The sequence below is a fragment of the Xyrauchen texanus genome, chromosome 39 (genome assembly GCF_025860055.1).
Source record: "Xyrauchen texanus isolate HMW12.3.18 chromosome 39, RBS_HiC_50CHRs, whole genome shotgun sequence".
NCBI lineage: Eukaryota > Metazoa > Chordata > Actinopteri > Cypriniformes > Catostomidae > Xyrauchen > Xyrauchen texanus.
The window spans coordinates 31,165,669-31,182,636 of record NC_068314.1 but is presented as its reverse complement, the minus strand read 5'-3'; the positions used below and the strand labels follow the sequence as shown (position 1 = coordinate 31,182,636).

Here is a 16,968-nt window from a genome sequence, read left to right as displayed (position 1 = left end):
CTTACAAATTACTATTTTAATTACTACTCTAAATTGTTATCTGGTTACTGACATTACTGATTCATTTAAAAAGTAATCACATTACTAATTACAATGAAGTTACTTTCTAAAGCACTTTTCACCGAAAAGCTTGTGTTTTTACACTCAACGAATTCAAAATAATGTCTATATTTTGTATAATTGTTCATTGTCCCGTTAAGGGATGCACGCTCTTCAGCCGTCAGAAAAATGCAAACAGATGTCCATATTAATGCAATTTGTTTTAAATGTATTTGTTTACATGTATATCCAACTAACTTAATTGAAAGTCAGTAACTGTAATCTGATAACAAGAATTTGAAATGTAATGACAAAGTTACTTTTGCACTAAAACATTATCAGATTACAGTAATCAATTACTTTGTAATTAGATTGCACCCAACACTGTTAGTAACATAGCAGCAGCTAATTAAGTGGACTCCTTAATTGATGTTACAGACAGCAAAATACACTGAGGTAATTAAAGGTGCACTCAGTAATTTTTAATCATTAAATGGTAGTACAAATTAAGAAATTAATCGACCACTCACACATGAGATGAAGACTCCAGTCATATCAGTAACCTTATTAAAGCTGTTTTATTCTACATGAAGAGGGTCCCCTCATGGGGGCTGCCATGTTATGATCACATGACAAGCCAAATACTACTCGCTTTAATCTCTGTAACTGCTCTGTAATCTCTTTTATTGGACGCTTTCACTCACGGATTCAATTAACCATGGCTGACTGTGAAAAGTGAATGTCTACAATGGCATCAGTAACTATTGCGTTTGAATTATCCATGCCCATTGATGCCAATCTAAGTCCAAGACACATAAAAAAACATACAAAGTGCACCTTGAAATTAGTTGCATAAAAACATACAAGAAAATGCACAAAAGACATTGGACAAATCTGCAATCCATAAAAGCCATTACCGCAAAACATACACGTTCAATCACCAACACGAACCAAATGTGATTTTTTTGCATCACTAGTGACTCCATGAATATCTTGGATATCTATATCCATTTTTTTGTGGATTTCTTGTGTCATTTTGCAATTATTACTGATTTACATTTAAAGAAAATTGTCATTTTGTCTGTACAAATAAATGCACAAGCAAACAAGATAATTGATTTGTCAGCTAAAACTTCAGGGTAGATAAAAGAGGGGCAGGACAAGACACAGTCATTTGGTTGTTAGACTGCACAGAGTACATTTATTATGTGATTCTACCCTCTAGTGGGACAGAGGGGTAAAATGTGGTGTTTAATAGAGCAAAATGCTCAACTGTGTCCTGATAAAGACTTGAAGAACAGCTAATTCTGTGGACTAATTGTTTGATAAATTGGATAAATTGTTCAAAATATACCTCAAGTTAGGTCTTTTAAACACTTAATGCAAAGAAAAAATAAATAAAAACACACACTATTTGTTGCATGTCTCTAGCCCAAAAACACAGACTTCTCCAAGCCGTCCTCTGCCTTGGTGTACTCTAAATGGGATTTATAATAGCAGCTTTTATAGGAAAGGCTATTGCGCACATATTGAAGATAGTCTGGTGTTCCCGGACAGATCACATTATCAGCAAGTAGAACGGTGCCCTTCCTCAAGAGGCGGCACTCCTATAAATAAAGGTCGAAGAGAAGAGCAGAAAATTAGCTGGGATCATGAATGAAACATAGAAATGGCAGCGAGTACAACCCTAATTCCAAAAAAGTTGGGATAGTATGAAAACTGCTAATAAAAACAACTCACCCTTTGCTAAATTGAAAACAACTACACATTGTATGACGTTTTACCTTGTGAATTTCATTGCTTTTTTAAAAATGTGCAGTAATTTCAAATCAGTTGATTGCAACACGCTCCAAAAAAGTTGAGACAGGTGCAATTTAAGACTAATAACAATTTGATGAGTTGAAATAACAAGGCGATGTGAAACAGGAGATGTTAAACAGGTGAGGCAATTGTGTCATACATAGTACTGTACACTATATGAAGAGCCTCAAAACAACCTAGTCCTTCAAGAACAACGATCATACGAGATTTGACAATTTGCCAACAGATATTTCAGCAAATATCCAGCACTTTGAGAACAATGTTCCCCAAAGACAAATTGGAAGGTTTTGGGGTATTTCACCCTCTACAGTGCACAACATAGTTAAATGATTCAAGGAATCTGGTCAAATCTCACCGTGTAAAGGGCAAGATGAAAACCATTTCTGTATGTGCATGATCTCTGATCCCTCAGACGTCATTGATGATGTTAAAAAACATCATTCATCTGTAATGGATATCATGAACATGGATTTGGGATTACTTTAGTAACCTTTGTTAGTCAACAGCACTCGCCGCTGCATCCACAGATGCAAGTTAAGACTTTAATATGCAAAGGAGAAGCCATACATCAACACTGTCCAGAAACGCTGCCAACTTCTCTGGGGTAAGTCTCATCTTAGATGGAAAGTGGAACTGTGTTTTTTGGTCCGATGAGTCCATGTTTCTAATAGTTTTTGAAAATCACAGCCGTCATGTTCTCCAATCTGTTTTTAGCGCCAGGTCCAAAGGCCAGTGTCTGTATGGGCCAGGGGTTTGTCAGTGCCCATGGCATGGGTAACTCGCACATCTGTGAGAACACCATGATTGCAGACAGATATGTGCAAATTTTGGAGCAGCATATACTGCACTGTCTTTTCCAGGAGCATCCCAAAATTTTCAGCAGGACAACTTCAAACCACATAGTGCCCAAATAAGCTGAGAGTGCATGTGCTAGATTGGCCTGCCAGCAGTCCTGACCATCTCCAATTGAGAATGTGTGGCGCATTATGACGCGCACAATATGTCAATGAAGACCCTGTACAATTGTGCAGCTGAAGACCTGCATGATGGATGAATGGGGGCAAAATCCACTTTTTAAACTTGACAAACTTGTGTCTTCAGTGGCTAATTGCTTCATAAGTGTTATTAGAAGAAATAGTGATGTTTCACAGTGGTAAACACTCGATTGTCTCAACGTTTTTGGAGCATGTTGCAAACATCTGATTTGAAATTACTGGACATAATTTTTTTTTTTTTAAACGATGAAATTCACAGGATAAAACATCATATAATGTATAGTTGTAGTGCTTTCAATATAGCAAAGGGTGAATTTACAAATCACTCCTTTTTGTTTTTAATAGCATTTTAAATCCTGTCCCAACTTTTTCGTAATTGGGGTTGTACATTGCATTGTAGAGATGCCACTGACTGCAGTGGTTAGATGCAAACACACCTCCAATAGTTTTGTGTCAGGGAGGTAACGGTCCTTCCAGTGGTCCAGAAAAACTAAATCAAATGTTTCAATTCCAAAGTGCTCCCTCATGCGTGGGATCCAATCTTCAGATGCACCCTCTACGAGCTGGACCTGGTGAAATAAAACTTCTAAACATTGGTTCAAAACTCAAAATACAAGTGATGAATTGTATTTGCATTGTATTAGGGCAGAGGCTAATTGCACTAAGTGAAAAAAGTGGCAGATAATATTTGCCCCCAATTTAAATATTGATATACAGTAAAGTGGCATCACTACAGCTTGTTTATTATGTTTATTTAGAGTCCCACAGACAACCCTACACCAACCGCTACCCCTAAACCTAACCTTCCCTTACAAAATGAACCATGTTTTCACTACAGTAACAATAGATTCACAATGAAATTTTGTAGTAAAAATTATAGTAACCGTAAAATTAAATGATTACTATAGTAACACCATATTACTTTAGCAACACCATGGCTAATTGTATTAAAACTATAGCTTCAAAAACATGGCTACTACAATACTACTATAGTAAAACCAGGGTTCATTTTTACCGGGATCAAAACTTTCTTTCAACTCACCTACCATCAACGTGACCAAACCACTGCGAGGCAATCACCCTGTTTTGTCATTTTTATTTATTATCATGAGTAGTATTAAAGGAAGTATGAAGAGTGGAGACAGAACAGGATGGAAAATGTGGGGCAAAATGGGAATCAAACCAGTGCATGAAAAAAGCACACCCACACCACCTTTTAACACTCATCCACGCTGTGTTGAAGGTGCTATTTACTCCTTAAGTTTAACTAAAACTGTAAATTAATTTCAGAAGTTCTCAGTACTTGGTATGTCCCCCTTTTTGCCTTAATGACAGCATGCACTTGAGCTGGAATGAAGTCCACGAGCTTGTGCAAAACCTAAAGATCCATATCCAGCATATTTGAGAATGTTCCATAGATCCAATGGAAGCAAGGAAATATGACCTTTTGCACAAAGGAGTTAACAAATTTTGCTTATTTGATTAGTAACCTAGAAATAGTGAAAAATCTTAAATATTTCCTCTTCATTTTATGTCATAATGTCTATTTTAACGTTTTCTAAACATCCGACTTTTCTCACTTTTTCAGACTTTTTACAAACATACTAAGACACTAAGACATACTAAGGATCTAGAGTAGGTATTATAAAGTATGTAAACATTGAATGTTTGTATGATGGAATAGGTCTTACTTTGTCTTCTAGACCTGCCCAGGCAATGACCTGTCGAGCAATTGCTGCGTAATCTGCATTGAACTCCAGTGTTATAAGATGTGATCCAGGAGAAAGCATGCAAGCAATGCGCACTGCTGAGTAACCGCAGTATGTGCCCAACTCCAGGACCATCTCTGGGTTCACTTCACTCACCACTGAGTCCAGGAGAGAGCCTGAGTGCATTCACACATATGCACAAATGAAAGACAGCAGGATTTAATCCATGTACTCCTCAAGGGGGCACAGATCTGTGTACAGCATACTCAATATGGAGGACTGAATGTGCCAAAAGTAAAAATAAATAAATAAAAGTATACTTACAAAAAAATAAATAAAGGCAAATCTGACTTTGAATTTTTTTTTTGTATTTATACTTTTATTTCCTTTTATGTGTATTATTGTATTTATATTTCCACTATTTTCATACAAGCATTTCATTTCCACATTTATACATGTATTTATTTCCACATGTATCTATTTACATATTTACATATTTCTCTTACGTGGCCACTAATTCCTGGACTAATGTGTTTATAAATGTAGAATGGAGACAATTGCTGTACATACGTTAGTCAGCAAATAAAGTGTAAATGTACAACCAGTGCTCTGACCTTTCTCATCTCCAATGTTCATAGCCCACTCACTGTGCCGGCAAAAATGATCAATGGCTGAGATCACACTGTGAGGGTCACCTCGGGTTGCATGCTTTTGTACTGCTTTTAACAGACGCTGGTCACAAAAACACAGACACATACAGTAAGCATAGAAACAAAAAGTGACCATTTTTTTTGTCATAGGCTTCAAAAGTGTATCATAATTTAAGTGCGTCAGTCTTAAAAAGCACAGTCCCAAAAAGGAAAATTCTCTCATTATTTACTCACAATCATGCCATCCCAGATGTGTGATGGCATGAGAACACAAATTAACATTTTTAAAAGAAAATCTCAGCTCTGTTGGTCCTTAAAATGCAAGTGAATGGTGACCAGAACTCAGAAGGTCCAAAAAGCACATTAAGGCAGCATTAAAGTAATCCAAATGACTCCAGTGTTTTAATCCATGTCTTAAGAACGATTTGATAGGTGTGAGTGAGAAACAGATCAATATTTTATTCATTTTAATCAAATTTTATATTTACTATAAATCTCCACATTTGACCAGCACCAACCAGTAGGTGGCTGAATGTGAAAGTGAAAGTCACTTCCACACCAGAATATTGAACTGAAAGTAAAAGTGTAGATTTGCAGTAAAAAAGGAACATAAATATTGATCTGTTTCTCACCCACTCCTATCATATCGCTTCAACAGATATTGATGTATCCACTGGAGTTTTTTGGATTACTTTTATGCTGCCTTTATGCCCTTTTTGGACCTTCTGAGTTCCGGTCACCATTCACTTGCTTTGTAGGGACCAACAAAGTTGAGATATGCTTTTAAAAATCTCAACATTTGTATTCTGCAGAAGAAAGAAAGTCTTGCGCATCTGGAATGGCGTGAGTGTAAGTTTAATTTTGGGGCGAATTATCCCTTTAAGAAACACGTGTAACCACAACAGCTGAGTGATCATTCGTGCTGTTTTATCAGCAGGGTGCCAAAGACAAATTCTGTACTTTTGGGTAGTGATAAACAATTGTGTTTAACCAGGACTAACTGAGTCACCTGGGGTCGAGATGACCTGGTCAGAGTATCAAGAGCGCGTTCAACGATGACATCATGCCAGAGTAATGCAAGACTGCCATTGTACTGCACAGCAGATGGGATGATCCAAGAATACAAGGCATATAAAATCAGAGCGGCTCCAAAAAACCAGCACAGCAGCAACAGGAACATACTAGAGTCAGACATGGAGAGAGATTCATAAACCTTTATTACATATGTCAAATCAGGTGATTTGATCAAATTATACTAATTAAAAGTATTGGAGGTGATTAAGTGTTAGGCATGTATGGGCCATAGGGAGCACAGGGACTTTTCCTGGTGGACCAGTCGAATTTGTATTGGGGTCAATGACATGCATTTTTATTATTTTATTTTTTTGTCTGGATCACTCAAGTTTTTCAAAAATACATTAAAAATGCAATTCACACAAAACAATTTCTTAAATACACCTCTGCGATGATAAATATGTTTTGGTATCATGGTGTAGCCATATGGATGCATAAAAAATAAATGAAAAAGTCTAAATAAAAGTTAAAATTCTTGGAAAAATAAATGTAGTAGTTTGGAATTTTATTCCTATATCTAAAAAAAAAAATGGTTTTGTTTTAAAATATTATTAATGTTTGAAAAACTTTTGCCCACCAAATCAAAGTAAGGTTGTGTAATCAGCTCTGCCAGCCATTCTGTTGCCATTCTAATTACCCTTTAAATCATCAGGACTGTTTGTGATGTTTTAAAAAATAAATGGTTTTGTTCAGGTCAAATGAAGTAACCATAAGATAACTTCTTGATATTTGTGACTCAAAACTCATGCTACATATATATATAGCATGTGCCTACACAATGTAGTTATATATGTGTAATAAAAGTATTATTACAAATGTGTAAAAGGCCACTCTTGTTACCTATTTGTGTAATAGGAAGATCACTAGTTTCAGTCCTAACTAACTTGCTAGTATACACCTGAATACATGTAATAGCTTCATAATTACACAATTCAATTAAAAAAAACTTTATTGTCTATCACATGATGATAGAAAATTGTCTTAGGTTAGGGGCTCACAAACAACATCCAAACATACACCCATGAAAGACTCACATAAAATTACATTCAAAATCAAACAATTCCATAAATTAATAAGAGCAAGTATGCAAGTCCATATATATATATATATATACACTCACCTAAAGGATTATTAGGAACACCATACTAATACTGTGTTTGACCCCCTTTCGCCTTCAGAACTGCCTTAATTCTACGTGGCATTGATTCAACAAGGTGCTGAAAGCATTCTTTAGAAATGTTGGCCCATATTGATAGGATAGCATCTTGCAGTTGATGGAGATTTGTGGGATGCACATCCAGGGCACGAAGCTCCCGTTCCACCACATCCCAAAGATGCTCTATTGGGTTGAGATCTGGTGACTGTGGGGGCCATTTTAGTACAGTGAACTCATTGTCATGTTCAAGAAACCAATTTGAAATGATTCGAGCTTTGTGACATGGTGCATTATCCTGCTGGAAGTAGCCATTAGAGGATGGGTACACAGTGGCCATAAAGGGATGGACATGGTCAAAAACAATGCTCATGTAGGCCGTGGCATTTAAACGATGCCCAATTGGCACTAAGGGGCCTAAAGTGTGCCAAGAAAACATCCCCCACACCATTACACCACCACCACCAGCCTGCACAGTGGTAACAAGGCATGATGGATCCATGTTCTCATTCTGTTTACGCCAAATTCTGACTCTACCATCTGAATGTCTCAACAGAAATCGAGACTCATCAGACCAGGCAACATTTTTCCAGTCTTCAACTGTGCAATTTTGGTGAGCTCTTGCAAATTGTAGCATCTTTTTCCTATTTGATGTGGAGATGAGTGGTACCCGGTGGGGTCTTCTGCTGTCAAGGTTGTGCGTGTTGTGGCTTCACAAATGCTTTGCTGCATACCTCGGTTGTAACGAGTGGTTATTTCAGTCAAAGTTGCTCTTCTATCAGCTTGAATCAATCGGCCCATTCTCCTCTGACCTCTAGCATCAACAAGGCATTTTCGCCCACAGGACTGCCGCATACTGGATGTTTTTCCCTTTTCACACCATTCTTTGTAAACGCTAGAAATGGTTGTGCGTGAAAATCCCAGTAACTGAGCAGATTGTGAAATACTCAGACCGCCCGTCTGGCACCAACAACCATGCCATGCTCAAAATTGCTTAAATCACCTTTCTTTCCCATTCTGATATTCAGTTTGGAGTTCAGGAGATTGACTTGACCAGGACCACACCCCTAAATGCATTGAAGCAACTGCCATGTGATTGGTTGATTAGATAATTGCATTAATGAGAAATTGAACAGGTGTTCCTAATAATCCTTTAGGTGAGTGTATATATATATATATATATATATATATATATATAAAAAATTGTGACAATCTATTTGGCCTTGTTTAAAATGGATATTGCAGTGGAATAAAGAGTTTCGGTAAATTCTCTTTTTGGTCAGAGGCGCTCTGAAACGGCTGCCTGATTGATGGAAGTGGCTGAAAAGAGTGATGAAGGGGGTGTGAAGGGTCCGTAGTGATAGAGTCTGGCTTTCTTTTTACTGTGTGACTGTGATGGTCTGAAAGTTGGGTTTGTGTGGTGCCGGTAAGTTGAGTTAAGATTAAGATTTAACTTTATTGTCATTGTGCAGAGTACAGGTACAGAGCCAAAGAAATGCAGTTGTTTTCACATATCCCAACTAAGCTGGGGTCAGAGCGCAGGGTCAGCCATGAAACAGCGCCCCTGGAGCAGATAGGGTTAAGGGCCTTGCTCAAGGGCCCATAGTGGTATCTTGGCGGTACTGGGGCTTGAACCCCCGACCTTTCGGTCAGTAACCCAGAGCCTCAACCGCTGAGCCACCTCAGTTGCCTGTTTAATGAGTGGGTGCAATACCAGGGTGCAATAATAAATGTGAGGACTGATTAAATGAGTGACTGGTATACTAATGTTAAAATATCCCTTCTGATATCAAAACCTTTCAATCTCCTCAGGAGAAACATGCGCTGTTACCTGCATGCTGTTTGAAGGACAGGCGATGGTCGATCTCAGTGCCCAAGTACTTAAAGTTATCAACCTGTTCCACCACCTACACTACAAGCCTGAGTGATCCAGAGAGAGGGTGTGTGGTGTCAGGTGATCGGCACCCCCCGCAACACAGCTCTTTGGTCTTGCTAATGTTCAGTTCTAGGGAGCTTTCCTGGAACCAGAGAACCGGGGGGTTTGTTGTCTCTAGACATTTCAACCACATGCCATTTTTGACTTTAAGCCCCAGAAAAAATATCAAATTGACTCTGAACTGTTATGTTATTCAGTGGTGGATCATGGCATAGATGACAAAGACAATGTTTTCTAGGGCAGAACAGGGTGACTTCTTGCACATTTATGGCTTCAGTTATGTATTCACAGCATTTTCATGGGATTGCACCTGCTCTACAGTAAATTCTGCCCACCCCCTTATACAGAAATTCAATGTGTCCTCTGGGTAACTTGGGCGGGGACTGAATGCTTCATACAATCTTGTACAATACAGGTCAATTAATAAAGTCAATGAAATATAAAAATAAGTCAATTTCTCTGTATGTTTATGCAAGCCATGCTTTACAGAGGTCTTATAATGAACATAACAGTGAAACACTGACAAACCAAATATTAGGCTACAAGCTGTGCTATGCACAATCAAGTGCATCGCATTGATCTGTTGTGTACATTCAGTATTAAAATAATAAGATTCTATGCCTTTCAAGACAACACATGGACACCAACTATATCCAATATGATAAGGCTCTGATTACTCTGGTAGAGCCCACAGCCCAGTTCTGCACTCCTGCAGGTCATTAGATGAATATATATGGAAATTAATGTTCACATTCAATGCTGTGCTTTCATCTCTCCAGTCATTCTTCTATTGTCATGGTTTAATGAGATGGGTGGTTACTATGCAGCAAATAAACCCATTTACTGTGCACCTCTCATGTGATTATTTGGTTGCTATTACTGTGACATGTTGCTGTCGGCACTCTAACTGAGAACCAGTTCGATGAAAATGTTTTTAAAAAACATACCGAAAACAAATGGTTTTCATGACTTCCGGTTCCATTAACTGTTCTCGAACGTGTATTTTTCCACCGATGCGGACAGGACATGGTGCTAAAATACTGAAAGTGTTTCCTGCTACTAATCAGTCTAAGTGTACTATTATTCCATAATGAATAACTTTTATGAGACAGTTCTTTTGAATCTACAGTGCTAGATATACATCGTGATCAGTGTGGTCCAATTTCCGAATGATTGACTCTCATGAATCGGTTCTTTTGTGTCTATTGTCTGGCACATACAGCGTGAACAGTGTAGTCTGATTCCCGAACTAAGTACTCTCTTGAATTGGTTCTTTTGAATCTACAGGTTGAAATGGAGTTTCATAACAAAGTTTGGGAGGAGCATGTTCATTTAATCTGACCAATCATATCGCCCTGGTAAGCGTATATAAACAGATGCTTACATCCATGCTGCAACGATTTATCCAGCATTTGGCTCCACCCACACTTACCCATGACAGATCCATGCAACAGTTTTGGATGACACACTACCCTCATCAGATAAGCTCTTCCGTCGCACTCATTGCGCTATTCACCAAGCTGCTGCAGCAGCAACTATTCATATTTTGTGGCAACGCTAGCTGGCAATTTAACCGTTGTTTTGCACATTTCTTTTTCTTTTCTCACAGAAGCAGACCTGGCATTGAGGCTACTGCTTCACTGTATACCTGTTGTACTGCCACCTATGGCTGTACACGAGTCCTCTCATCCTATTTTTCCACCCGGGGCAGTCCCTATAGTGTGAGGCTTCCTCCGCGAATGGGCACTGCTCCGGCTTCATGCCACTTGAGCTCTATTACAGCTTTAATTTTTTTTAAATTATTAAATAAATAATTTTAACTTGACCATAGAACCCAATTGCTGTATGACTTTAAAATGTTTCAACAATATGCCATAATCTTGCGCTCCACTCAAGCTTAAAGTAACGGCTTCACGTTTTGATTCATACTCAAAATATTTCAGTTAATAAATCGCATTTATTCACCACACTACTGCAAAACGGCACCCATATAGTCAGGCTTGGGGAGTAAAGGAATACTTGTAGTAAACTTGAAGTACTAGCATAAAATCCAAAGTATTCAGATTACAGTTACATTTGGTAAAAACTGGGATTACTATCAGATTAAAATGTTTTATTTATAAAAATAAAAAAAAGATCCTCTTGACATCAAATGATAAAGGCCGCTGCTTGCTTTATAGTGGTACAGATATGATCAGCTGCACCCTCGTCATCTCATGAGGTTCTCTTTCATGTATCTGGAGCCACTTACTGTCACATACACAAATAACATGTCTCACATCAACACTGTGCTCTGGAGACAAACAAGATCAAACTATGAAGGTAAAATAGTGCCTAAATGATTTGCATGCGCAGGGTGAGATTTGTGAAAGAGTAAATCAAATTGCAAGTGAAATTTGTTTTGCATGGGCACATTACATTTTGTAAAGGTCTAAATCAAGTTGCAGGCATAGGAAAAAAATTATTAGCAATACTTTAATGCTTTGAATAAGTGTAATTTAGGAATATGCAATCTGTAATTTAAAGTAAATGTGGTCTGTATTCTTCTGACTTCCCTTTATGTTCTCTGTGCTTATAGATATATATATAGCTATATATTCGTAGAAGTGCTTTTACAGGGGATCCCCTTTTACGATCTTGGCTCAACTATTCATCTGTAACCCCAATCTCCAGCACCATTTAATGCTAGGCGTTTCTGCAAATGCATGTTTTACATATAACTGTTTTCATTATCCATAAATGTTATATTATCCATAAACCCATCCCTCTAGGATGCAGCAAGTAGTGGTAGCCCTGCTTCCAATGTTTCCAACAATGTACACCCACTATCAGATAGCTGAGCGAGGCCGTTATCTCAGCAGAATGCAGATGCCTGCCCAATCTTGAGCCCCAGCTAGCCGCTTCAGGTTCCCTCTGCCACATTCACTTATGGCTCTAATACCAATCCACTGCTGCCTCAGCATTTTACCATGCTTTCGCCGAAGCCCCTGTCGTCTATGCCTTACCGCAGCCTAAACAAGCCCTAACTTTGCAACTGCAAGTCCCTTTCTCCTCTAACTCATATGTACTACCCCAGGACCTCACTGCAAATCAGGGAGTGGTGGTGTAGTGGTCTAAGCACATAACTGGTAATCTGGTAATCAGAAGTACGCTGGTTTGAGCCCCACCATTGTGTCCTTGAGCAAGGCACTTAACTCCAGGTTGCTCCAGGGGGATTGTCCAGGGGGATTGTCCCTGTAATAAGTCCCTGTAATAAGGGCTCTGTAAGTCGCTTTGGATAAAAGAGTCTGCCAAATGCATAAATGTAAATGTAAATCCTATCCCAGGGTGTGCGCTCAAGCTTGGCGAGTATCAAATGCAGTATGACTCTCCCATTCGAATCGCAGTACGGCTTTCCTGTTCAAATGCAGTATGGCTCTCCCGTTCGAATGGAGCAAGAGTCACTATGCCCAGGCCGTAGGCTCTCCCATTCACTCCAATCAGCCTCCTCATTACAAGTCCAGGGGGGACCCTCCTCCAGGGACAGCGAGCCAAACACGTTTAGACTACCCTCATGGAAGGATTACATTAAATTGCGAACTACTGAAACATACAGCAAGACCAGTGTAGTACGAATCCCAAAAGAATGACTCTCGTAAATCCTTTTTATGCTGCGTGACCAGTGTAGTCTGATTCCAGAATGTATGACTCTTTTTAATCGATATTTTGAATCTACATTGCAAAACATATAGCAAGATCAGTGTAGTCCGATTCCTGAATGAATGACTCTCATGAGTAGTTCTTCAGCGCGAAATGAACAACGAGAACAATGTGGTCCAATTTATGAGCGAATTACTCTCATGAATTGGTTCTTTTATATCCACAGTCCGGCACATACAGAGCAAACAGTGTAGTCTGATTCCCGAATCCTGATTGAATCGGTTCTTTTGAATCTACAGCACAAAAAGTATATTCCAAATCACGAACGAATGACTCTTATGAATTGGATTATTCAAATCTACAGTGCAAAACATAAAGCCCAAACACGGTGTAGTCTGATTACTGAAGGAGGAGGGCGTGGCCGGGCAGTAACGATGGACACCCAGCGCTGAATCAGCCCAATCAGATGGGAGAGGGATACAGAGGAGCCGGGGATGCCAGTTTGAGAGAGAGAGAGAGAGAGAGACACAGCAGTCTTGTGTGTGTGTGTGTTTTGCTTGTAAACAGTTTTATGTTGTGTTTTGTTCATTTGTTTATTTAAAGTTTACATTGACTGCTCAGCTGGTTCCCACCTCCTCCTTGTCCATTGTGTGAATCTGTTACAATGACTCTCTTGAATTGGTTCTTTTGAATCTACAGCACAAACAGTGTCGTCTGATTCCTGAACATATGACTTTTATAACTCTGACTTTTGAATGCAATACAGTGCAAACAGTGTAGTCCAATTCTGGACGAAGACCCTTATTAGCCAGTTATTTTGAATCAACAGCGCAAGATATACAGCGACCAGTGTAGACTGATTCTCAAACTAATGATTCTCATCAGCTGGTTCTTTTTAGTGAATGAAACTGAAAGTATCCAATTCAATCAAGAACTGTTTAACTGTTTTATGTGTAGGCCTTCTTAAAACTTGAGACACATAAATCTGAATAAATACTGGATTTATTTGACAATGTGTTAAAGATATAAATTGTGAGTTTATTTGTAATTAGTGGTCAGTGAAGAAAAGTCAGTACAAGCAAGAATCTGTTCTGTTAAAATATGTAAATCCATTAAGAATTAAGTTTCTTATTTCCAAATATCTAATCCTCAAAAGCACTTAAAGAATTGTTAATCAAACTGTTGAGGAACTAATTCCCATCCCAAGTTAATAAGAGAGACCTAACTAGGCACGGGGAGCAAGAGATACTGACCCTTGAGTCGGATTTTAGAGTTGCATGCAACAAGCTAAGAGCTATTAGACAAAGAGCATAGCACCCTTGGAAAGAGTGGGCCATGGCAAGTGCCTCTCTGGCTTTCTTTAAACATATACACAAATGTAGCCGGAATCATGAGCAGAACGCGGAGCTCAGACACTTTGCTGAAAGGCCATTGTTAGTGAGAAAATCCTCTTAAATGTCCGTTAAAAAGGACTGAGTGAAACTGCTTTACAATGCAGACTGCAGGATCTGGGTTTCACAAATGTGTTGCTGATAATCTATACCATTGGATATATTAAATGTATCAGAAAAGCAATATTCCCTACATCAGCAGAGGAATTGCATTATGAATTAGAACTGCTTATTAAGAGATATTATCGCAAAAAAAACTGCTTATTAAGAGATATTATCGCAAATAAAAATGAGGCGCAAAATATGGGTTACAGTGAGGCACTTGCATTGAAAGTCAATGAGACCAATCATGAAATATTCAAATATTCACTGTTTCATAAGTATTGCAATAAGATGTAAACAATATGTGTGTTTACGCTATCTGAGTGTGATAAAATGGCTCACAAAATTTTTTCTGTGTTAAGTAATATACCATTTTACAACTTTGTTACCATGACAACATAAAATGACCATAAACACAGCAATTTCAACAATTTTACAGCTCAAATACTACACAAGTTTTAACAGAAACAATGTATCTATAGAGCTTTTATAAAATGATAGGCTTCACATTTCTGCCTTTATGCCCTCCAAAAATTGGCCTCATTCACTTCCATTGTAAGTGCCTCACTGTAACATCAATTTGTTCTTTATTTTAAAGGAAAAGGAGGGACGGGTCGAAATACATTTTTATGGCAATCAATATTATGTCAGAAATGCTGTCGATTTTGCTTAGCTTGTACTAAACCCAGAATATTCCTTTAATCATCACTCATGATCGGTGGTGTGCAAATGCGATAATTGGTATCGGCTGACCACAACACATACAGTGCACCATTTACAAAACTAAATTGAACCTAAATTGAGTTGCTTTAGGGTAACGGTTCTAATTTTAGACTAGACACCGTCCAAGCAAACATCTGCAAAAGTGAGACAAACACAATTACCACCACCATGACACAATATAGAGATATGTATTATTGAATTGTTAAATAGACTGGCCTGAAAGGTGATTAGACCAGGTATGTTTCTAATGAACATTACACATAATTTAAAAATCTATAATAAATAACTTTGCAATATAATATAATTTAAGAATGAAACATAAGGCAGAAAATGAACAGCACTTACTTTCCCAGAGGACTGGAACCTTCTCACTCAAACGCTTCACCCCTCTCTTCGCCTTTTACAAAATGTCTCTCTCACTTTTTCACTTGAGGATCTGGAGTCTCTTCACAAATCCAACTGCATGGAAGCAAATGCACACATCTACTCTGATCAGCTGTGCTCTCTCTCTCTCTCTCTCTCCACTGACCCTTTAATACCCTCTCTCTCCACTACAGGGTTGATTTGAGCAGTGAGGAATGTGTTGCTGTAAGTCTGTTGGGCAGATATACACCCTTACGGCACACACAGAAAGAAAAAAAAACATTAATCCAAACCACTATAAAGAACAAATGCACGTGGTAACAGATAAGCTTTTAATCTGACCAGTTGTATTGTTGAGCTGTCCCTCTGAGCACTGCATTGAAGGTTTAGTCCTACTAAAAATGAAAATGTGTGTATTTGCTCATTACAAATCCATATGAGCAGAAATTTTGAAAAATGATGATGCTGTAAAAAAAAATATATATATATTTAAAAGTGTTACTATATATATATTTATTGGAAAGAAAAGTGTTACAAAAGGACTGTTCTGGTCAGTTTGACTGCGAACAGTACAAGTGTTAGCCCAGTACGAACAGAACTTGAGGGTTAATGGTTGATATCGCCTTCAGGGTGTGACATCACTTTGTACAGATCTTCAATGAAAGGTCACAGTAAAATGACAAGGTGGCCAATAAGTCAAGGAACAAAAAGCTTAAAACAGTGTTAAAATTGCATGTTTAAAAATGAATACATTTTAGAGAGATAATGTCATATTATATTATAATATGTTGTCAAAGATATTTGACGTGAAGCTCTGAGGACATGATGAATTGACACTTTTGCAATACAAATGAAAATAGTTTATTTTACTTAAATTTGGCCCACGGCAGTGTTTAACATTATAAATAGTCTTTAGAATTTTTATCAAGTCTATAAATATTGTAATCAGTTGAAAATAGGCATTTATAAATACCATAATTTATACTGAGGCACATAAGGTCATTGTACAATTTGACAAAAATGCATAATACAGTTTGTCAACCCCGGAAAAAGTTAACCGTCTCATCTTTGAGTCTGAACCTCAGGTGTTTGGTAACCATCCTATTAGTTTCACTGGTTTTAAAGTGACATTTGAGCACTTCGGAACAAACAAAAACATTTGTTCGTGAACAAATCTGTGTTTTTAAACAAATCTTTTAAGTGAACGAAATGTTCTCAATCACTTCCAAGGTTTCAGTCGTGAACGACTCCCTCAAGTGTTTCTCTTTTACAAATCAGTTCCAATGATTCAGTGACTCGCCCATTGATAGCACACATACATCACCCAGACATCTATTTTACATGTGTGTTTACATCTGGAAGATGTATTTTAT

At 38.0% G+C, this 16,968-nt stretch overlaps 1 protein-coding gene across 1 annotated transcript; it reads right to left on the bottom strand.

The window, feature by feature from the left end:
* Window positions 1-1,331: 1,331 nt before the first annotated feature.
* Window positions 1,332-15,707, bottom strand: LOC127633011 (catechol O-methyltransferase B-like). Its single transcript, XM_052111868.1, has 6 exons — window positions 15,578-15,707; window positions 6,224-6,395; window positions 5,179-5,296; window positions 4,547-4,740; window positions 3,293-3,424; window positions 1,332-1,646 (listed from the first exon to the last, which is right to left on the bottom strand). Exons 2-6 carry the CDS (start codon window positions 6,392-6,394, stop codon window positions 1,467-1,469), a joined length of 795 nt encoding a protein of 264 aa, XP_051967828.1. The 5' UTR covers window position 6,395; window positions 15,578-15,707; the 3' UTR covers window positions 1,332-1,466.
* Between the last annotated feature and the right edge of the window lie 1,261 nt (window positions 15,708-16,968).